This window comes from Macrotis lagotis, chromosome 2, assembly GCF_037893015.1.
Source record: "Macrotis lagotis isolate mMagLag1 chromosome 2, bilby.v1.9.chrom.fasta, whole genome shotgun sequence".
Taxonomy (NCBI): Eukaryota; Metazoa; Chordata; class Mammalia; order Peramelemorphia; family Peramelidae; genus Macrotis; species Macrotis lagotis.
In genome coordinates, this window is record NC_133659.1 from 297,985,401 (window position 1) to 298,009,113 (window position 23,713).

General features: G+C 35.3%; 1 protein-coding gene across 2 annotated transcripts in view; it reads left to right on the forward strand.

Annotated features, from left to right (window-relative positions):
• METTL25 (methyltransferase like 25) overlaps positions 1-23,713 on the forward strand; it is a 178,068-nt gene that overhangs the window by 37,546 nt on the left and 116,809 nt on the right. For both annotated transcript variants that reach the window (XM_074226524.1, XM_074226523.1), the window contains exons 3-4: positions 3,160-3,266; positions 19,244-19,876. In XM_074226524.1, coding sequence (XP_074082625.1) covers positions 3,160-3,266; positions 19,244-19,876 — 740 coding nt within the window. The remainder of the gene's footprint in view (positions 1-3,159; positions 3,267-19,243; positions 19,877-23,713) is intronic.

A 23,713-nucleotide genomic window follows, 5' to 3' on the forward strand; every position in this document is an offset into this window, starting at 1 on the left:
TTTCTCCTTTTGCATTCACTTTTTCATAATCAGGGTCTTTTCCAGTGAGCTCTGTCTTCTCGTTATGTGGTCAAAATATTTAAGGTCCAGCTTTAATATTTGTACTTAGAATTTATAATCTGGATTCATTTCTTTAAGTATTGACTGGCTTATCTCTTATAAAGGACTCTCAAAGTCTTCTACAGCACTACAATTACTTTCCTTACAGTACAACTCCTAGAGCCATTCATAGTTTTAATTATTTGGATCTTTTTTTTTTTTGGCAAGGAGATATCTCTGCTTTTTAGTATGCTGTGCTAATTTGCCAGTTTTCCTTCCAAGGAGCATGTCTTAATGGCTGCAGTTGCCATTTTCAGCGATCTTTAAGCCCAACAATATGAAATCTGACATTGCTTCCATTTCCTTTTCTATTTGCCAGAGACTGCTAAGATCTTAATTTTTGTGTTGTTTTGCTTTTATTTTTAATGTTGAACTTTAATCAATTGTTACCTGTCCTCTTTCACCCTCACTAAGGGATTTCTTAATTCCTCTTTATTTTATGCTATTAGAATGTATTTAACCTATATATACAGAGTACAATCAGAATTAAGCTTGCTGGGAGAAATTATCAACAATCTCAAATAAGTAGACAATGTTATTTCCACACATATAAATATCTTATGTATGTATGTGTATATATATATGTATACATATATGTATATATACATATATGTACATAACACACACACACACACACACACACATATATATATATATATATATATATATATATATATATATATATATATATAAAAAACCTTATCATAACTTTTTCCAGTCAGTTTTCCATTTTAGATTCTAGCTGATGCTTCTTGGCCCACATACAGGTTCCTCAGAAGACAAGGAAGATGATCTGGCTTTCCCATTTCTTTGAGGACTCACCACATCTTGTTATAATTTACATAGCCAGAGACTTTACTGCAGTCAATGAAGTAGAAGTTGATGCTTTTTTTTAGGATAGATTTTCAGTTATCTTAATAAGAATAGTTTGTACTAAGAAAGTCTTACCTTTAAAGATAAATATATATGTATAGTCTGTAGTCATTTGTGAATAGAATCAATTAGAATAAAGGATAATGTGACTTTGAGAGTTGTACTATAAGGAAAACTAAAGCACCATAGAATTGTTGCTTTCAAATTGTGGTAATAAAGGTAAGATAAAGAGTTGGTGCTGAAACCTGGAGGATCCTCAAGTCCCACTTTTGACAATCATTGGCTTTGCCACCATCATTTCACCTCTCAGCTAGCTGTAGGCTAGTAGTTTCAAACTCAAATAGAAATAGATCCTGTGGGCCACATATTGACTTAGGAAACCACAAATTAACATTGTCTGTGTCTTATTGCATTTTTTATTTTGTTAAATATTTTCCAATTATATTTCAGTCTGGTTCAGAAGCTCTCAGGAATTTTGCCCAAATTTGTCATCTCTGCTCTAAATAATTCCCTAAGATTGTAAGTTGCAGGAAAGGTTCTGAATTTCTCCAATAAAGGGAACTTCTTCACCTGGGGGAATTTCCCTATACCAAAGAAGTCATAAATCCCATCCTTATCCCACATTAGTTTTTCATTAATATATTCATTCATTATGACATTTGACTCTACTTAATCTAAATTGTTCTTTCATGAGTCATCAGTAAAGAACTTCAATCAAGAAAATCCATTTCAAAGATGTGGAAACTGAGACCAAGATCTTAAATTTCTTCCCAACACCATTATTAATGTAAAAATAGACCTTGGATCAAGGTCCTTTAATTCCACATCCAATCCCTGGATTATGGTCATTGAAATGGTGGATTATACCAATACAACTGAAGACAATGACCTTCCTTATTTTGAAAAAACTCTATAGAACTTATTTATAAATATAGAGTAAGCTAAAACCTGTAAGCTAAACTGTCTCATATTAATTTTAAAAAAACTAGATAAGTAAAGGATAAGTAAAGGAAGATAAGTAAAGGAAAAAAGTGAAAAGGAATATACTTTAAGCATATTTCATTTCAGATCCACAAATATCATTATATAAGCCTCACTTTACATATCTGAATTTTATTCATCAGGCTAAACAGATAAGGTTAACCAAATTCTCTCTTTTTTTAATTTAATCTGTACTTTATGTGCCCTTAGTTTCAATATAATCTCTTCTTTCAGTATTCATTGAATTTAATAGTTTTTAGATTTTCACTTTAGTTTTTAGAGGAAGAATCCTTTTGTTAATTATTGACCACAGCCCCACATTTTGCTTGTGAAAACTTTTTCCTTCAATTTTCAAAAGTAGTTCACTTTGACACATCACTTAGAAATAAATGTTTTTATGTAAAAGGATTTGGGTGTATTTGTTTTTCTATATTACTGCAAAAGTTTTAGTGTAAAAAAAAGTTCTGGTTTCTATCTCTAATGAAGACTTGAAACAACTGGCATGCTTTTATTTCTTATTTATAGCATAGAAGACAAGTTTTAGAATTTGAAAAACTGGAAAGATGAAATTGTTGAATTTATTATTATTATTATTATTACAATGAAATATAGAGAAATTGGAGTATGTATGACATATACTGTAATAGAAATGTAAAAACATTTTCAGGAAAGAAATGATGATGGCAGAGCCCATTTTATCCCCAATGGGATGAAATGTTATTCAGCCTCTCCTTTCGATCTCCAGATGATGATGATTCAGAATAGATCTAATCTGAGCTGATGAGCAGAGCAGAAGAAATAATGGCATTCTCATCCATGCAGAGGAACCTGGCAGTCGGCAGGCTGTGCTCTAGGACTGGTCCTTCATGTCTTGAGACAGATAGTGGTTCTGGGAAAATACAAAGGAAATTGGGATTTTCTTTTTGTAAATATGACACAGAAAGGGTACACATTGTCTTTCATATTCTTTATCTCCTTCAGCTCTCTCTCTTGTATCTTATTACTGCTTCATTAATTTAGGTTTGATACAGATATGTAACTCTGCCCATGAAATTATTAGCAGATTAATCAACCAAGTGAAATACAAGTGTTATGTGAGTGTAATCGTGAAACTGAATGCCATAAACACCCAATGATTCAAAATAAACTGATTCTTTTGTGACTGAATCTTCAACCTTATGCAGTTTCTTTTTTTTCTTTTGCCAGTCATTAAGGTAAAACCAGATGATTTTATGAATGCCAAAAAATCTCATGAAGTTCAGGTGATGTCAGAACTTATAGGCTGCATTGCAGATTTCTGTGGCATAAAGCAGGTAAGGTCACCAGTCTTTGTTTTAGGGTGTGAAAAACGTTTTCCATGTTAATATTTCATTGTCTTTTAATCTCTGATTGCTAAGGAAACTTTAAATCAAAGGTTCTTGACAGCTCGTGAACTTTTTTCTGAATATTTTGGTGGATGAATTTCATTATAATTATTTTTGTTTATATTTTATTTTATGCATTTAAAACTTTTTTTTGAGAAAGGGTTCTATCTTTACTCTAGACTGTCAAGGGTGTCCCTGACCCACAAAAGCTCAAGGACCTCTGCTTCAAATCAGAGTTGAAGGTAGTGTCTATAAAGTACAGAGAACAAGATATATTATTATAAGTGCTTTATTCCTAGGGCATAAGAATTATGGCTATTCATCTTCAAAAGAGTCATTATCATTAATATTATTACAGAATTCCTTTAGTCTCTCAGACTTCTTCCAAAATATATCAGAGAAAAGGATGAGTCTCAACACTCTTTGCCCTCTCTCACCTCTCTCCTCCTTCTTTGTGACTAGGGCAACACCATCCTCTCAGGTCAACAACCTATTCACATCCTTAATTCTTTACTATCTGATCTATCCCCAAAACACACATACACCCCTCCCATCTGTTGCCAATTCCTTTTTTGCACCATCTCTGGAATATGCCTACTTCTCTCTTCTGACTGATATGCATCCTCCTCGCTGTCCCTCTGGACCATTACCCTAGCATGCTGGTAGGTCTGCCAGTTTCAAGGCTCTCTTCATTTCAGTTAACCTCTAGTCAGCCTATTAAAGTGATTTCTTAATTTCTTAAAGTACAGGTCTAACCAGTACCCCCTTATCAATAAGCAACAATGGCTTCTTCCCACCCCCAGACTAAATGCAAAATCTCTGTTTGGCTTTTGAAGCCCTTCAGAACCCCCTCTATTACCCCCACTACTTCCACTCCTGCTCTATGTTCACCCCACACACCTTTCTAGGCCCCTTATACCTTGCCCCCCCCATACAAATACTTTGATCCACTGACATCGTTCTTCCTTTTTCTCAGACACTCCATCTCTTTGCCATGGGCATTGTCTCTGACTGTCCCCCATGGTTTGATTACTCTCCTTCCTTATCATTGCTTCCTGGCATACTTCAAGTCTGAAGTAAAAAAATCTAGCTTCTTCTAGAAGACTTCCCAGGCAACTGCTTATTTCTCATTTAACCTGTAGGTGTGTATATGTTTATATACACATACGCACCAACATAGACACACAAAGACATAGATGTGTTTGTGTAATATATGCCTGTATATGCAGTATATATATATATATATATATATATATATATATATATATAGTTATTTGCATGCCATCTCCTTTAGATTCTAAGCTTTTTGAGAACAGGAACTGTATGTCTTTGAATCCACAGAGCTTAACACAGTGCCTCACTCAGAGTAGGTACTTAACAAATATTTATTGATTTACTGACAATCCAGTATTAAAATTGTGCTCATGTTTATTTAGTTCATTAAGATTTGCAAAGCATTATTGATATGATTTGTCATTTTGTCCTTCCAAAATCTATGAGATAGTTAATATTTATTAAATATTTTGTTATTAACTTAGAGTATCTGATAAAATCTTTTATCTGCTGTTCCTCCATTATTGTAGGAGAACTTTTACTCTGGAAGAAAGATGCTTCCTCAGCTGTAAAGGGAATGGATTGGGTTCTGCAATTTCTAAGTAACCTTCCAGCTGTAATTCTAAGATTCTGTTATTATAAGAGACCATTGTTTCCCAGAAATCATATAATGTAAATCTTTGGTTTTTTCTTTTTCTCTCCGGGCATCTGTGGTTAAGTCACTTGCCCAGGGTCATACTGTCACATAGCTAGACAGTGTCAAGTGTCTGATGTTGGATTTGAACTCAGGTCCTTCTGACTTGAGGCTGGTGCGTGGTCCAATGCACCACCTAGCTATCCTCTTACAGTGTTTCAGTCTAATCATTTGATTTTAAGAATTCACAGTTAATACTTGTAGTTTTATAAAAGAGGCAATTTTAGACTCCATTTCTTATCCTCTTAAAGTGAACAGTAATCACTTGTCCCTCCCCAGGAGAGAAAAAATACACATTGATCATAGGCTAACTGCTTCCTTCTTGTTAATACCAAACAAACAGCAAATATACTTTGGTGGAATTTTTAATCTTATTGAGACTCCAGAGCTCAAATAAATTAAGTAAAAATGCTATAGTTTTAGAATTATTATTTTTGATACTTGTGATATTATTTTTGATATTCATGTTTGAACATATCTAAATGCCTTATCCCTTCAATAAAACAATATATATTTTGAGTTAATGTTTGTTCCTAACTTTATTGATTGGTTTCAGGCATCTTAGTCTCAAGAATTTCTTTTTTTAATGCCAAGTACTTTATGACTGAATATTGAGTGTTTTTAAATCAAAAACAGCACTACAATATAGCAAAAAAAAAAAAAGAAAAAAGACTGCTTTATATTAAGTTTATTCCATTATTCATTGATATATACTAAACTAGAATTTATTTGCTCATACTTGGGAATAAGATGAAAATAGACTTTCAATTGTAGAAAAAACACTTAGTTTTTTATTTTTTTTTAAGACCTCTGGTTTGGTTACCTTTAAATTGGGAGTGGGAGAGATTATGAATTTTTAGGGGCTTTTCCTCCTAGATTTCTTTAAGTTTACTCACAAAATCATATCTATATTTATATATATGTATCTATCTGTGTATATATGTATCTATATATATATGAAAATATGTTGCATACAAAGTATATGTAGAGTTTTGAAAATAAATCACGTTTTATAGCAATGAAAGTCAGCATGACATGAAATCACTCACATAATACTAAAATACCTTTTCCTTCACTTATCAGTACCCAAGGTGGTATAGAATATGGTTCTCTAGTGATATTTTGTAGCACTTATTTATAAAAAAGGTAAATTGGAGGAAAATTTATGCGTGCTATAAATATTGCATGTGGCAGCTTAGTTTTACAAAAAACAAGAAAATATTGTAAAATAAAAGTAACTTATCGTGGTTTTTAAATGTCTTCAAAGTATTATTTCTGTCTCTATGAGTTCTAGTTATTTTTACTTATTACTTAAAAACTTCTGAAATGTTTTTTATATTTATTTTAGAAATAAAATGCATTTATAAAAGAATTAGTCTCTTAATAAACATATTCATAAAAACCTATGCCTGTATACCCGTATGTGATTTTGACTATTTCTTGGAAGGAAGTAGACTCTGTATACAGGTGGCTAAGCCTCTCTGACTGACCAGGCTGGCCCAGTTGTTAACCTCTCCAGACCAAACTATGTTGATTAGTTGGCTCATTCTGTTAAAGTCATAGTTTAATAAGGATCCCCAAAAGGGACTTAAGAGACATTTTACAGATTTTTACAGATTTTACAGATGATAGAAATGAATCACAAAGTCTTAAGTCACTTCATTGACTTTCTTTTTAAAAATGTCCCACTGACTCTACATCCATGCTCTTTCCACTATACCATGTTGCTTCTGTATGTGTACATCTCCTTAAGGAAAGAAATTAAGATCAGAAAGTTACTTAGTTAAGTATAAATTATAGTAAAGGAGAAGGAGTATGATGGTATAAAGAGATGTTGTCGTCATCCTGTGGTAGCCTGATGCATTCATCACTCTTCTCTGCTAAAGGACTAAAATGGTAATGTCATTGAATCTGGTCAAATCTCTGTCTCCTGAAAGGTGTCTGAGGCATGCTAATACATTCTTAACTTACCACATCCTTGTTTATACAATCCATTCACATCCTCATCCTTTCAGTTCAATTCTACTTTAAAATCACTTATTATGTTGAGTACATTGAATACATTATTAAGTATCTGTTGTTGGCCAAACATTGTACCAGGTCCTAGCCATTCAGAGGTGGGAAAAGGGCATGGTTCTTGTGCTCAGGGCAGTTATAGAAGAGGTCAGATGGCGGCAGAAGAGATTAGGAGGATGGACATTATTTCTCTTTGGCAGATGAGGAGGTTGCATCTAGCCTGGTCTTGGGGCAAAGAATGAATGAAAGAAAAGGACCTAGTAATTGCTCCACTCTGCTAAGTACTAGAGATAGAAATTCAAAAGCCATCTAGCCCCTGCCCCGAGGAGCTGGCCTGGGATAGAATGGAGCCAACAACAGTCACGATGAGCGACGTATGCTCTGAAGTCACAAAGATGGTGCATGGAATATAGAACAGTTCACGGGGATATTATTCCAAGAGGCAGCAGGAATGTGGCTTGGCTGACAGTTCTTAGAGCCAAAGGTGGAAAGTTGGGGGTATGTAGAGAGGCAGAGATTAAAATATTCAGAGTGGATAAGGCTGCATGATCTCGGAGAGCGCTGAGTGGCTTGATTTCAGTAGATGGATGTGAGCCAGAAACACTTCCACATATGGGGACTGACTTATGCAGATATGTGGAGGGAGGACAGGAGAGGAAAATGCAAGCTGGAGCTAGAAAGTAGAAAGGTTTCTTTGAATGACTTAGTTAGTATGTAGGTAGCAGGGAGCCACCCTTAGGCTCTGAGCCGGAGAGGAAATCTGGTCAGCCTGTGTCTCAGGTTTGACAGCAGTGGAAGGATGGAAGACGGGAGAGCCCAGTGAGAAGACTGTCACTGCGGTCCAGAGAAGAGCCCATGATGTCCTCAACGAGGATTTTAGGGGGATGGGGATTATGGGGGAGTCGTGGGGAATGGGGCTAGAGGAGAACATAGGCTAGAGGTACAATAGCTGATCTTGTGGGTGGAGGTAGCAGATGATGTAAAAACTGGCCTTAAAGCTTCTCTTGGACTATGAGAGAAGGTGATATTGGATCGTCACAGATAGGGTATTCAAAGGAAGGTCGGGTTATTAAAGAAAGGTGATGAGCTTCAGATCAAAAAGAGAAAAGTCCAGAGGAGAATAAACAGGATTATTCTTCCAGTCAAGGTTTGATGACTTTGTGTAGGACTCCCCTGTAAAACATATTTTCCTCCTACATTTTCGAAAAAAAAAATCACTTTGCTATAGGACCTGAAATTGTACCAAATATAGACTTGAATCAGGTTAATGAGTATTCTTTTAAATGGTTTCACATATTGGTGGAACTTGATCAAATCTGATGACTTTCCTCCAACCACTTCTGAGATAGTTACACTGAAGGAATACCTTTTGAATGGGGATTTTACTGGAAAATAAATTTGTTTTCTGTCTGCACTACTGTAGACGGGCAGGATATACTTATCATCTCTCCAGTAAAGGGCAATTTAATGACATTGAGAGGTAGAGAAAAGTAGCAGCATGAGGCAAAATAGAGGTGAAGACCAGGTGTAAATAATTGTCCAAGGCAGTATTTCCTTCATTTGAAATTTTGTTTACATTGTCCCCTTCCTCAAAAAAGAAGGACAGGGGCGGCTTGGTGGCACAGTGGATAGAGCACCGGCTCTGGAGTCAGGAGAACCTGAGTTCAAATCCGGCCTCAAGACACTTAATGATTACTGAGCTGTGTTGGGCAAGCCACTTAACCGTATTTGCCTTGCAAAAATCTTTAAAAAAAAAAAAAAAGACTAATTGCCCTGTGAAGGCCTTCTCCTCTGAATTCTCAGAATTCAGGCTTTTACATTAGTGGCATATTTCAACTATAATATGGGTTAATTAGCCATTTGTGAGCTGGTCTGGGAACTTTAACCACCCCATTTTTAATATTGTTTCCATGGGAAAATGGTGTCCAAATCTCAAACAACCAACTTCCAAATTAACTTTTGGAGCACAACCCATTCATAAGTTGATGATTTCCTATAATCAAATAGTTTTGTTGGATTTTTTTTTAACACAAAGAAAGATTTAGTCCAAAGAAGGACTTGGGGAGGCTAAGAGCCATTGCCATACAGTTACTGCTCCAGATGGAAGGAGTACGTCTAGAGAGTGGAAGTTACAAAGAAACAGCTTTGTTACAGAATATGGATGGATTTTCTAATAGGTAGAATGGATTCTAGAATGGAAAAAAATCCCTTGTGATGTAGTGATTTTTCCATTTTCAGAAGGGTAAAAACAGGAAATGACTTTCTATTTGTGATGCCATAGAAGAAATGATTCTGTGAAGAAAATTGAATTGGATAATCTCAGAAATCCCTTCTAACATCAAAATTAGAGAATTCATTTTTATTCTTTTATTCTGGAAATGAGAGTTAAGCCTTTCTGAATAAAAAAAACATATAGCATTCCTATTTCACCTATTAGTTGTAGGCTTTGGAGGTCTAGGGTTTGAGAAGGTTTTTTTTGATGCAGACCAGAAGACTACTTAGTGAAGTTTGTGGGGAAGGGTGTTCCTGAGAAGAGGGAATAATATGTCTGAAGGCATTTTCTGGCTATATGATTGTAATTTTACCCGCATTAGACTTATTGCTTCCAGCACCATACTATTGAGATCATTTTTCTCAATCACAGCTCTGACCACATCATCACTCTTCTCAAAATCTTTCATTGGCTCTTTTGTTGACCTTCCCAAGATCAATATTCCTACTAGATGATATAAACTTTTCCACTAAGCAGTTCTTGAATATTTAACCTTGACATTTCCTACTACAAGCCCCCAGCTGATTCTCTCTTCTGCCTATTACATATTCACCATTCTTACTTGGAATCTTGGACCATTTCTCACACTAATCCCTATCAAAAAACTTTCCTCTTCATAATTTATCCTTTCCCTCTTGAAAGTAAAGTTTTAATCTCTCCATAAGAACTTTTCTAATAAGCTAGCAATACCATTCTCTCTTGCTCCATTCTCCAGCCTTCCTATATGAAGGAAGAGGCCATTGAGGGCAATGAGAAGGTGTTATGTATCAAAAGCTAAGTTGGTCTGCATGATGATGATATTTCATGTGATCATTTTATCCAGGGGAAGCTTGATTTTCATAGAGTTAAAACAGGCCAAGCTGCTGATAGGGGAAATAAAATCACTCAATTTAGGGATTTATATATGTTTTTTAGAGAGTTGAGTACAAACTCATTATATTCCCTGAGGCTCAATCTTCAGTCTTCTGCTTTGTTATTCAGTAATCTCTTTCTCAAATTGTTAATCAATTTTCAGGAATGCACCTGTTGCCAATTGGTGATGAATCTTAAAATTATATATCTACCTGTTTCCTTTTTCTCAGATTACAGGACTGATACCATGTAACATAGAAAATTGGAGTATCTATAACTTACCCATTTTCTCCATCTTTAATATTTAGTCATTCACCAAATCTTTTTGCATTTGTCCTCTGAAGACTTCTCAACACCTTCTTCTCCATATCTATGGCCACTTCCTTCTTCATTCTAGGACCTATAATGGAATATTAGTACTAGAAAGGATCTTAATAGATCATTTTATTCAGTAGTTCTAAAAGTTCTAAAAATCCAGGGTCTGCTAGTAATCCATGAGATTTTTTCAGGGTGTATAGGAGGTAAGAACTATTTTCATAATAATACTAAGATATTTTAATTTCTAAAATTTAAATATTTATATATATATATACATATATATGTATATATATATATAAAACCTACATAAACAAAATCTCATGAAGAAGGGGTTCTCAATTTTTAAATGTAGAGGGATCCTGAGGCCAAAAAAGTTTGAGAATTGCTGATGTAATATATCTTCTTCCATTTTTATAAAGGAGGTAGTTTTGGCAGAGAGCAATACTATAATTGGCCAAGTAAATATCTATAAGATAGAAGTAGAACACAAGATTCAGAAAAGCCTGGAAAGACTTGCATGAACCAATGCTCTGTGAAGTGAGCAGAACCAGGAGAACATTGTACAAATTAGTAGCAATATAGTGAGATGATCAACTATGATGGGCTTAGCTCCTCTTATCAGATCAGTGATTAAGGACAATTCTAAAAGACTTGTAATGGAAAATGCCATCCACATCCAGAGGGGAAAAACTGTGGAATCTGAAAGCAGAGAGAAACATACTATTTTCAAAATCTTTTTAAAACTTGTTTTATGGTTTTTCTTTCTTTCCTCATTTTTTTCCTTTTAGTTATGATTCTTCTTTCACAACCTAAATAGTATGTATGGAAACATGATTGTACATATCTAAGCTATAACAAATTGCTCAGTGTCTTGGAGAGGAGGGAGAGCAGGGAGGATGCAAGAAAAATTTGGGATTCACAAACTTACAAAAAAATGGATGTTGAAAAATGATCTTTGCATGTAATTAGAAAAAATAAAATAACATTCAAAAAAGAAAAAAAAAAGGAAAGAAACAGAACCCAGGTTGTTTTGACCCTCTCAGTCACTACAGAGTTTTTGAGACGGCCTTCCTGTCTTCAAAAATAGATTAGAAGAACTATATATTTTTGTTGTTCAGGAGTTAATTCATGTCTGACTTTTTTGTGCTATGAACCATACTATTCATTGGATTTTCTTGAAAAAGGACACTAGAGTGGTTTTCCATTTTCTTCTCTAAAAGATTAAGGTAAACAAAGATTAAATGACTTGCCCAGGATCCTACAGCTAGTAAGTGTCTTAAGACCCCTGATGTGGTCTGGATCTGAACTCAGCTCTTCCTAACTCAAGGCCCAGCCCTCTATCCACTGAACCTCCCTAGCTGCCCCCTTTTATGTCAGACACTACTTTTTTATGACTGAGTTGCTCATCAAGATGGAACAGAGTTGTAGTAGAGGAAGCCTGCTAGGATTCGAATATCTTTTTCTCTTGAATTGAGAAATAAGCTGGTCCTCTTGGTCGGTTCAAAGGATTCTGGAATCCAAGCAGCCCACCTCTAGAAGCAATATGACATAGTGTCCTAGGCCTGCTACTATACCCCAATAATGTGGGTAAGAGGTAAAAAGAACAGTCTTGTTTTCTGTAAACCAGCAAGACATAAAAGAAGTGTCCAGATGAGTGCGTGTGTGTGTGTGTGTGTGTGTGTGTGTGTGTGTGTGTGTGTGTGTGTGTGTGTGTAGTGTATGGGAGGCAGATTTCAGTCTCAGAGCCCGATCTAATAATAGAATAAACTTGATTTTGTGGTACCAAACTCTGTGTCACTGGCAGTACTTCAGTGTTAGCTGAATTGTCATTTGTCAGTCAGGATGTAGGAGAGATTTCTGTACTAGGGGAGGGAGGGAGGGAGGGAGGGAGGGAGAGAGAGAGAGAGAGAGACAGAGAGAGAGAGAGAGAGAGAGAGAGAGATTTAAATAGAGACCTGAAGTCTCTTTCCTTGATTCATGGAAGGAAGTTTATAAAGATAACAGAGAATAGATATACAGGCAAGGCAGACTTTAGCAGGGTCACATTTTGGTAGGAGCTGCCTTTGTCCCTTATCTTGTTGAAGCAACTGAAAAACAGATATGCCATAGTATACCCCACCTTCCTTATACTTTTCTTCTTTCCTGAGTTGAGGTCAAGAAATGTTATTCTTTTATGTCTTGAGATAAGATTGGTTAGGAATAAATCTTTTTAAAAAGACAATAAAATGTCTAAATCATGATGAAATAGCAAATAAGAAGTGAGAAATCTAGTTTTGCTGGTGTCTGAGGAAAGAAAGGAATTTGTCAAGCTAAAAGGTCTGGTAGAGGTATAATCCATAGCTTTCATTTTCAGAAGAGGAAGTTGGGGTTCTTAGCTAGAAAGTGATTTACCTAGCTTGATTTTAGCAATGACAAGATCAAGATTAGAGCCCAGATTTTCTGAGTAGGTAAGGTGCCACTGGGTGGTGTTAAAAGCCCTAGAGGTTCTGGCTAGTGATTTTTACTAGTTCTGTGACCCTGGGCAAATATAGTCACTTCTCTGGGCCTTGATTTCCCCCATCTTTAAAATTCTGGTGTTGCACTAGTTAAGCAGCCCCATCTTGAATTTCAGAACTCTAAGGGATAAAGAAGATCTTTAAAAGAGCAAGATGTATGACCAGATCCTGAAAGAATTGAAGGTGCCCAAATGAGAGTCTCTTCAACCTGAAATATTTTGGAGCCTGAGTATTCCATTAGGACTGGAGACTTGTCAGGACTTGCTGAGAGAAGGAGAACAGCCTTGGAAGGATATCTTGGAGAAGAAATCTATCTAGGAAAGTTGAAAGAGAAAGACCATTGAGCATTTGTATTGGGTCATCAAGAAAGGCTGACATATGGAAGAGGCATTAGATGGGTTCTGCTTGGCACCAGACAGGATGGCTAGAAACTAGAAGGTGGAAATTGCAAGGAGGCAGATTTTAGCTCTGTAAGGAAAAACTTTCTAAGCAATTGAAGCTATCCAAGAATAGAATAGACTGCTTCAGGAGCTAATCAGTTCCCCCTCATTACAAGTCTTCAAGCAAAGACTAGATGACCGCTTGTAAGGAATATGGTTGATCGATTTAGTTTGATTCTTAATAAGTTCTGAGTCGGCTTACCTGCCCATACGTCTGGCTATTGATTTCTACATCAAGTGTCCAGACCCCAAGTAAATAACCCCCTGATCTAGTGATTCTAAAATGTTACTTGAAAAATAATCCCTTAAACAACATAGTTGTTGAGATATCAAGCCTTTGTTTGAAGACCTCCAATAAGGGCAAATCTCCTACTTTCCAAATAATAATTTGCTAACTTTTAAGGTATCACTTTAAGGTTTGCACAGCACTTTACAAATATATAATATTATTTTATTCTTACCACAACATTGAGAGGTATCACTGTCCCCATTTTACAGTTGAAGAAACTGAGGCAGGCAGAGATTAAAAGATTTGCCCCGAATTAGACAGCCAGTAGGAAGTGTCTGAGGCCAGAGATGAGTTCAGGTCTTCCTGACTCCAGGTTCAGCTCTCTACATATCCATGCCCCTTGGTTTCTTCTCAAAGCGACGACTCCTTTGGAATACCTCTAATTAGTAAGTTTTTCTGCTATCAAATCTTAATTGGTCCCTATCCTCCTATTTCTTCCTTCTGAACAAAAAGAATAAGTTTCATCCTTCTTTAGAATAAAAATCCTTCAAATACTTGTTAGATGGCTCTCTTTGCCCCTGACTCTGGGCTAAATATTGCCTTGCAGGGGAGAGTCAGATAGATCAATTAGGAAGTGGTTTCAACAGTGGCAGCAGCTATTAAAGATCTTCACTGGGGTGGTGGTTGTTGGAGCAGAGGAAAAGGCATCAATACTACAACAAAGGAGGTAGCACCGAGGAGGGGGAGACTTCGCCCAAAGTTCATCCAAGGAGAGGGAGTTATGCTCAGTTCCGTAGACAGCTCTCATTTGACACAAAAACAAGGTCCTTCTCTATCTCCGTTGGCCCATACCTGAAATACTCTCCATCTTCATCCCTGTCTCCAGGATTCCCTGGCTTCCTTTAGGAACCTAATGAAATTTCATCTTCTACAGGAACCTCTTTTCCTCTGTTAATTATTTCCTATCTATACAGTATAGAGTTTGTATATTTGTTTAATTGTTGTCTTCTCCTATTAGGTTGTGAATGCCTTGAGAGCCTTATTTTGTATCCCCAACAAATTGTACAAGGTGCTTAATGTTTATTGATGGTTGATTATGAATATCTTTCCTAAATACTCAGAACTGAACATAGTTCTCCAAATGTGACCCAGCCATGGCAGAGTATTACAGGAATCTAACATCCTTATTCCTGGAAGCAGCGCTTCCTCAGTGAAGGCCAAGAGAGAATTAGCTTCTTGGCATTCCTATCACACGATTGGCTCATATTGAGCAGGCCCCTAAAAATCCCAGATCTTTTCCAGACAAATTGCTGTTTAACCATTTTTTCCACATTTTGCTTTTTGAAGTCATTTTTTTTTAACTCAAGTGTAAGATTTAACATTTATAGTTGTTAAATTTTAACTGACTAGCTTTGACCTAATGATGTTGCCTCTTAGAATGTTTTTGGATCCTACCATTATCATCTCCTGTGTTATCTCTCCTTTCATAGCTTTTGATATCAGCAACTGAGATGACCATGTCATCTGTTCCATTAGCCAAGTCCCTGATTTAAAAAAAAAAACAAAAATGTCAAACGGTACCATTTTTGAAAAGATAAGAAGGGCAAGTTTGTGAAGCACTCTAAATTCCAGAGACACATTTATCTTTGATCCTGGGGATAACAGGGTACCACTGGCATCTGGAGGGCATGGTTAAACCTGCACATTAATAAAATCACCTTGACAGCTGTGCAGAGAATTTATTGGAGTAAGGAAATATTTAAGATACCAATTAGAAGGGTCCTGCAGGTATCCAGTGAGAGGGGACTGGAAACAGAACTTGAGTGGCGATTATATGAACAGAAATAAGAGATGTTGTAGATTTATGTGAAGAGAGAAAGGACAAGATCTTCAACTGAATGGATATGGGGAGTGAGTGAAAATGAGGAGTGGAGGATGATAACTGAAGTCATGTACTGGAGTGACTGGAAAGAATAATTATATTAATAAAAACTGATATACATATATATGACAGGTACTACAATTTGATCCTCAATAATAGCCCTGGAAGGTAGGTGCTATTGTTATTATGATTATGATTATGATTATTGTTCCTATTATATAGATGAGAAAACTGAGGCAAACAAATATTAAGTGACTTGCCTAAGTTGATGTAGTAAGTATTTGGGGTAGGATTTGAGCTCAAGTCTTTCTGACTTCAGTTCCTACACTCTATCCACTGTATCACCTAGTTGCCCTGGACAATAATAGAGCAGTTTGGAAGAAAGATATATTTTGGGGGGAAAACAATCATGAATTCATTGTTGTGCTCAGCTGAGTTTAAGAACTATCCAAAAGGCATTGACTTAGGTGGGACTGTAGCTCAAACAAGGATAAGATATATAAATCTGAGACCCCTCTGCATAGAGAAGTCACAGATTATCTCTTTAATGAGATATCCTAGGATTTTGTCAGACATCTATTTCACCAGCTTCTGGCTTATATAAGGATTGCATTCTCTTCCCTCCTCCTTGAAAAAAAAAATCAGTACATTTTTCTTTGTCTAACCTTGCAGTACCTCTCCCCTTCTCAAAGATCTTTGATAGCCTTGACTCTGCCTCAGAATTCTTCTTTCAGAAATTGGTTCCTCTGGAATTCTCCTAGGACACTGAGTTTTCTCCTATAGTCCTCCTATGGTCTTCTTGTAGTCTGATTTTGGCTATTAGCTCCCTTTTAGTCATTTTTAGACTATCCTTGGCAGAGAAAACAGGAGCAAAATACAACTCAGAGCAAGTCTGTCTTCCCTCTTTGTCTGTTATTATTCCCCATACCAAGCAACTCTCTGTACCTTCTTTTAGTCTCCCTTTTTGCTCCAATGTAGTTTTTATGAAAAACAAAACCTCAACATAAAAAAAGAATAAACCTCCTTTCTGTTGTCCTCAGCTTCTCTTGATCTACTTTGATCTTTTGTTCCTACAGCACATTGCTTTCTTTTGTATTCATCCTCCCATCTACCTTTGCATATGTCTTCTCCACATTTTTAAAAACAATCTAAATTTTTCATTGATTTTTCCTATGATCCTCACTGGTTTCTTCTGATGACACCTCCCCTTTCTTCCAATAGAAATTTTTTTCTTATTGTATTTTCAACATTTCATCCCTTTGAAAAATATTTTTATCAGTGCCATTTGTTTTTCATGTGGGTCATTTCTGGCATTGCACCCTGCTCCATAGAATTCTGTGGAGAAAATAATATTTAATGAAAATGGAACAAAATTACAGCCATATGTGACAACACATGTAATCTAGTAGTCTTCCAGCTCTCTATTGACAGGAAGTATCTGTCCTCAGGGATGAAGATTGCTTATTATGTTTGACCTTCACCTTACTTCAGCAACCTTTTAGTGTTCTTTTCATTAACATTTTTGTAAACAGAGTTCATGAAAAGTCTGAATTCCCAAAATTTGTCATTTTCTACAGTGCAATAATTTTGCATTGCATTCAGTACCAAAGTTTATTTAAACATTCCCCAAGTGATAGGCACTAGATTTGTTTACAGTTTTTCAATAAACATAAAAGTACCAAGTATGCTGATTTTCCTTTTAGAATTTTTAGACAAGATGGTCTATAAATCCCTTTTCTGATCCTTATATACCATGCATTTCAGATGATGCTTGACTTTTACCTAATTTTTAAATCACTAATTTGAAAAGTGACTATGTTGACCAAGAGTTGGAAATGGGGGGGGGTGCCCAACAATTGACGAATGTATAAATAAATTATGGTATATGAATATGTTTGAATGCTATTGTACTATAATAAATGATAAAGGGTATGGTTTCAGAAATTCTGTGGAGACTTTTGTCAATCAATGCAGATTTAAAGTAAGCAAAATCAGGACATATGAAGATAATAAACTTTGAAGGCATAGTAATTCTGAGCAACCCAGTGACCAGCTACAATTCCAAGGACATATGATGAGATATATTTTTCCCAGTCAGATTGAGAACTGATGAATTCAGTATAGACTGAAATGTATTTTCTTCTACTTATTTCTTATACTTGCCTTTTCTGGGGGGGGGGGGTGTGGAGGGGAGGAGACATGCTACTCCTACATATAGCTATCTTCTTTCTCTTATATCTTATGTTTTCCTTCCATATAATAAATATGTAATTAAGTTACCATTTTCTGGTTTCCAAATAATTAACAAACTCCTGGAAAATCTGAACCTGATTTGGTGAAAGTTTTAAACAAGATTGGAACTCAGGATTTTTCTTGTTGTTGTTGAAACAGAACTATTTCAAGGCAAGTTAGTAACTGCTGCACCCACTAAAAGACATTGTAAATGGGACTATACCACTGGACTGTGTGGTCAGCATACCACTGGAGTCGTGTTGGAATCATTCTCTAGTACATAGCATTTTTCATCTTAATTTATTCCTGTTTGTGATTTAGTGTTCTTTGTGTATCCCACACATACTGTTTGTTGATTGGCTTGTCACTTTCATTTTTGTTTGTTTTAAATCATAAGATCCTAAATAAGTAATTCCAAACCCCAGCTTTATTATTTACATCAGGAATTCTTATGCTAGCTTAAAAGTGTTGTGAAATTCATTATAAAACCTCAAATATAAAATGATTTGAGTTTTCAATGAGCAGGTGCTAAAATGTGTTTTTTTAATGTAGTTAGTTTCTTGTGTGTTATGTGATTTAGCATTCCCTTAGATTTAACAATCAAAGATAGATAAGAAACTTATCTGTTAGACTTGTTTTTATATCTATAGACAATAGCATTCCTACATAGATATTTATATGTATATAATTGGTTTTCATTGGTTCTTATCACAGTTTTCTAAACACTTAATTAAATTGGAAATAGACCTTTAAATTGAACCAAAATTAAACTAAAGATGTTTCTTTTCCTTTAGTGATATAGATGAAATGTTTTGGATCCAGGGTTGGGTCTACATAAGCAGCCAATATAGTAATATAAATAATGAACATTTAATTTTTACTAGTTTCAGACTAAGAATGGACTAAGTGGGATATTTGTGTGAATGGTTGAACTAAGGATTCTCATATCTTTTTGGAGTTTTTGAAACTTATGAATGGCTTCTCAGGATAAAATTTTTAAATACATAAAATAAAACTCATAAGATTATAAAGAAAACAAATTATATTGAAATTCATTTATCTAATTTTTTTAAAACTACAAACCAAGTCCTTAAACCCTGAGCTAAAAAAACTTATCTTGACTCTGTACAAGATCAGGATCAATATAATTTTTACATAAATATTAAAAAATCATATATTTTGCTACATTTCTAAATGTAGCCACTTGCTTTCTATGAAATTATACATTAATAGCTAAATCAAAATTTTATTAGGGTATATCTTGTAACCAGAAGTTACAATTTAATATGATCAAATATCTGTGTATTATCTTATGGAAATTATTGAATCTCTATATGTAAAACTCTCTTCTCCTTTTAGAAACTTTAACTTTTGGTTGAAAAATAACTTGTTTGTTGAGATAATGCAAACTGTTTTTGATTTCTCCTGTTTTCTTCACATTAGGTGATTGACCTTGGCTCTGGGAAAGGCTATCTAAGCTCTTTTCTGTCCATGCAGTATGGCTTAAAAGTTTATGGAATTGATTCTTCAAATGTCAATACACATGGAGCAAAGGAAAGAAACAGGAAATTGAAGAAACACTGGAGAGTCTATCAAACTCGGTCAAGAGCACATGTTAGTGATCAGGTGTTAGAAAAAGCAAAAGATAGTACTTCCCCAGATGAAGAGAAATGTAAAATGAGTATCAAAGAGGAGCTCATAGGTGTAGACAGTAACCGTACAAATCAAGACAAGAGATCTATCTCCCATTCAGTTCTGTCAGATTTCACAGATGTTGTAATTTCTGATGTCACAAGGCAAATGGAAAATCACCCTGATCCTCTGCCCAAGAGAACTGACAGCTTACTTCTGGAAGACAGATTGCCTCTTTTAAATATTCTACCTGTTGATGCCATTGAACTTGTGTCTCCAGTCCCTGAAGACTGCAGGAAACTTGCTGAAGAGCATAAAGAGAGAGAAAAAACAGTGACCATCAAGAGCCAAGCAAAGGAGTCAAATCAATCGAACATTTATTCACCTTTAACCTCTTTTATCACTGCAGAATCTGAACTTTGTGACATCATTACAGATTTGGAGGTAGTTAAATATTTTATTAAGTTTCATAATAGTTGTTTAAAAATGTTTACATTTTTTAAAAAATACCAGCAGAGTATATACATAAGTATGATGATATATTATCACTATCAATCTAAATTAGTCTTTCCTGGGTCCTAACAAGCCACAGTTTGACTGGAACACATTCCAAAGTATAGGACCTTCCATGGAGAATGTCTAGCTCACTTAAGTCAAATAGAAACTTGAGAACAAAAGTACCACAGTTGTTCAAGTGCCACATAGGCTTGAAACCTCAATAATCTTTGATTCTTTCCTCTTCCTCACTCCCCACTTGCCAAGCCATGTTTATTCTACCTCCTCAATATCTCTCTCAGCGGACCCTTTCCATTTACACTGCCATCGTCCCCATTCAGATCTCCCATTACTTCTCACCTGGATTATTGCAATAACATTTTTATTGCTCCCTCTTGTTCTCCCAGCCTCTCACTCAGGGATCTTTAACCTGCTTTGTTTCATGGACTGCTTTGGCAATCTGGCAAAGTCTATAGACCCCCCCTTCTTGGGATAATGTTTTTAAATACATAAAATGAAATACATAGGCTTATAAAGGAAACCAATTATATTGAAATGTTTTTCCCCCTTGAGTTCACTGACCTCCATGAAATCTACCCATGGACAGAAGGTTGAAAACCCCTGCTTTCCCCCTTTGCAGTAGTTGCTTCACACAGTTGCTAAGGTTACTTTCTCATACATAAGTCTGATATATTACTTTTCTGCTTAGAAATTTTTGGTAGTTCCTCCTTAGTTACAGGATAAAATACATAAACTATCATTGGTAGAGTTGAATCAACAATGAATTTGAAATCAAGCAGATTGTGTTAGAATCTTTGTTCTGACATTAGCTCTGTGATTTTGGGCAAGCTTCTTAGATATGAGTATCACGTAAGATTAAAAACCCCAGTAATCTTTTATTCTTGCCTCTCCTCATACCCCCACCTTGCTATGTAGAGTCTACCTCCACTGTTTCTTAAGGATCTAAAAAAGTCATAGCATCAAAACATTTCCCATAGGACTTTGAATGTCAGCACCAATCTTCTGTTCTCTAATTGAGGGTAATATGGGTATTACCAATTCAGATATTTCTGGGGATCACTAAGATTTATCTTTCATAATACTGAACTCGATTTTTTTTAATCATAACATTAAAAATTTCAATTTTGGTTATAAAGCTACAGGTTTCTCACTCAGAAATAATGCTTTATGATTCAAATTACATTGAATTCTATAAGCACAATAGTCATATAAAACAAATACTTTCTTTGATACTGATATATGTGATAATTAACCTGTAAAGGAAGAATCTAATTATGTACCATTTACATTATAATAAAGGAGAAAGAAGCCAAGAAATAGCCCACATAGGGCTATTTACACTTCTGTTGTCATTCTATCTAGTAGGCATTTTATCCTTAATTCTTTAGCACCCACAACCTCAAATATTTTAGTAACTAAATAAAACATTTAGCTAAACATCCAAATAATCAAACAAAACAGCTCAGAAAAAGATGTAGTAGCTAGGAAGATGTAGATGTAAAGATTTGTGGCTCACTCATTCTTTCACTGTATTTAAAGTACTTTTTCCTGTGGATAAGATTATAGATTTGAAACTTAGAAGTGACATTCAAGTCCTCTCATCCAGTGCTGTCAAACTCTAACAGAAATGGATCCCTGCAGCCTGAATATTGATTTAGTAAAGCACAAATTAAGTTTACTGTGTTGTATTTTTATTTATTTTGTTAAATATTTCCCAAATACATTTTAAGTTCATTTGACCATCTTGATCTGGCCTAACCCTTTCATTTTTAAGTGAGAAGCCATGAACTCATCCTCCATGACTTTTCACCATTTGTCTCACATTCAGAAAATATACTTCTTCCTCACATCATCCTCTTAGAATACCATTGTTTTCTTCAATACATCACAAGACCTTCCTTCTTAACAAAACTTTTCTTGATTTCCCCCAAACTCCAAGCTGCATTCCTCTCAAAATAACCGTATTTATTTTGTATATATTCTGAATATAACTCTCCATTTGAATTTTTATACCTGATAGAATGTAAGTTCCTTGAGAGCATCCTAATGGATGCTGGATAAATCCTTCTTAATTGATTAGAGACTCTTGGCTTCATTTCTCAGTATTGTAGCCTTGAGAATGATTTTTATCAATATTGATTTGTGCAAAATTCTATCACAGCAAATAATTTACAATGTTCAATTCAACAAGGGTTTATTAAGTTTGTCTACAATCCACAAGGCACAAAAAAATATAAATGAAACAATTATCTAATGTATAAAAGGAAAAGAATAGTACATGTGAGCCTAGAGTATCATTTTTATATTCTGTTTTATACGTGTTTAAAACAATATAATCAGTACATTGTTGACTTTAAAACATTATAAAGTATGTTTGTCATGACAATAAAAGTTGCTGCATGTCATAATATATAATATATATTGTGTGTTTGTGCTGTGCAATAATTATCTTTAAATTCAATAACCATCTCTTTGAGAGGCAAAGTATTATAGTAGAATGAGAATTAGAAGCAGCTAGGTGGCACAGTGGATGGAGTTCTGCATCCAGAAGGACTCAGCTTCTTGAGTTCAGTATGATTTCAGACACTTACCAGGTGTTTCACTGGACAAGTCACTTAGCCTCTGTTTTCCTTAATCCACTAGAAAAGGAAATAGCAAATTTCTATTGTGTCTTTGCCAAGAAAACCCCAAAAGAGGTCACTAAGAGGTAGATGGGACTGAAGATGACTGAACAAATACAACAGAAAGTGAGAACTGGATAAGAAATGACTATGCAAAACCACTGGGTAGATGACATGACCTTCTGGGACTCAGTTTCTGCATTTGTAAAATGATGTTTTTGTGCTGAAGAACACTGCAATATCCTGGAACTGATCCTAATGATAGCCATATGGAATTAGTCCTGAGAAGTAAATGCCTCTGTGTGTGTGTGTGTGTGTGTGTGTGTGTGTGTGTGTGTGTGTGTGAGAGAGAGAGAGAGAGAGAGAATATGATAGTAAAAGACAAACACTGTCTTAATTCCACTGGCCTGAATTAACCAATCTGAAGGAAAATTTACTTTAGAGGCATGATTTCTGCATATTTCATGTTATTTACTATAGAGGAATAATTGACATTCAATATTATGTTCATACTTTATGTTAAAATCCCTCCTCTAACAACTACATACTGGTTCCAGGCAAGTCATTTAAGCTCTAGGTCATCTATCTAAGACTGGGGAGCCGGGAAGGTGCAGCACCTTCCTAGGTGATGGTTACCATATGTAAGTCATCTTGTTTGCTTCATTTTATGGCCCAGTTTTTAGTCTGGCTAAATACTCTAGAATTGCCAGTGGTCCCAAGCATGGAGAGTCTAGGTCTGTCATCATTGAATCCTAATGTAGCTCATGAATATATAGTGAGAAAAGAGATCATTCTATTCTATCTAACACTATACAGATGAGAAAACTGAGACCCACCCAGAATGTCAGTGTAACTTCAATTTAAACCCAATCTTCTGTCTCTAAATCCAAGATTCTTTCCACTGTGTGATTCTGCTACTGCCACCCATTCTATTATTAGTTGGGGGAGGGGAAGGCGGAGAATATTCCATATTGATAGTAGATAAATATTATAAATTTGTGTATAGGGGCTATTTTAGAATATTAAAACCTTATTTTAGGGAGATTTGATAATCACAGGAGCCAGGACAATCATAAAATTTTCAATATTTAGAATTTTTCATCAGGATAGCTTTGAATTCTTTTAAACTTTTTTGCTAACAAAC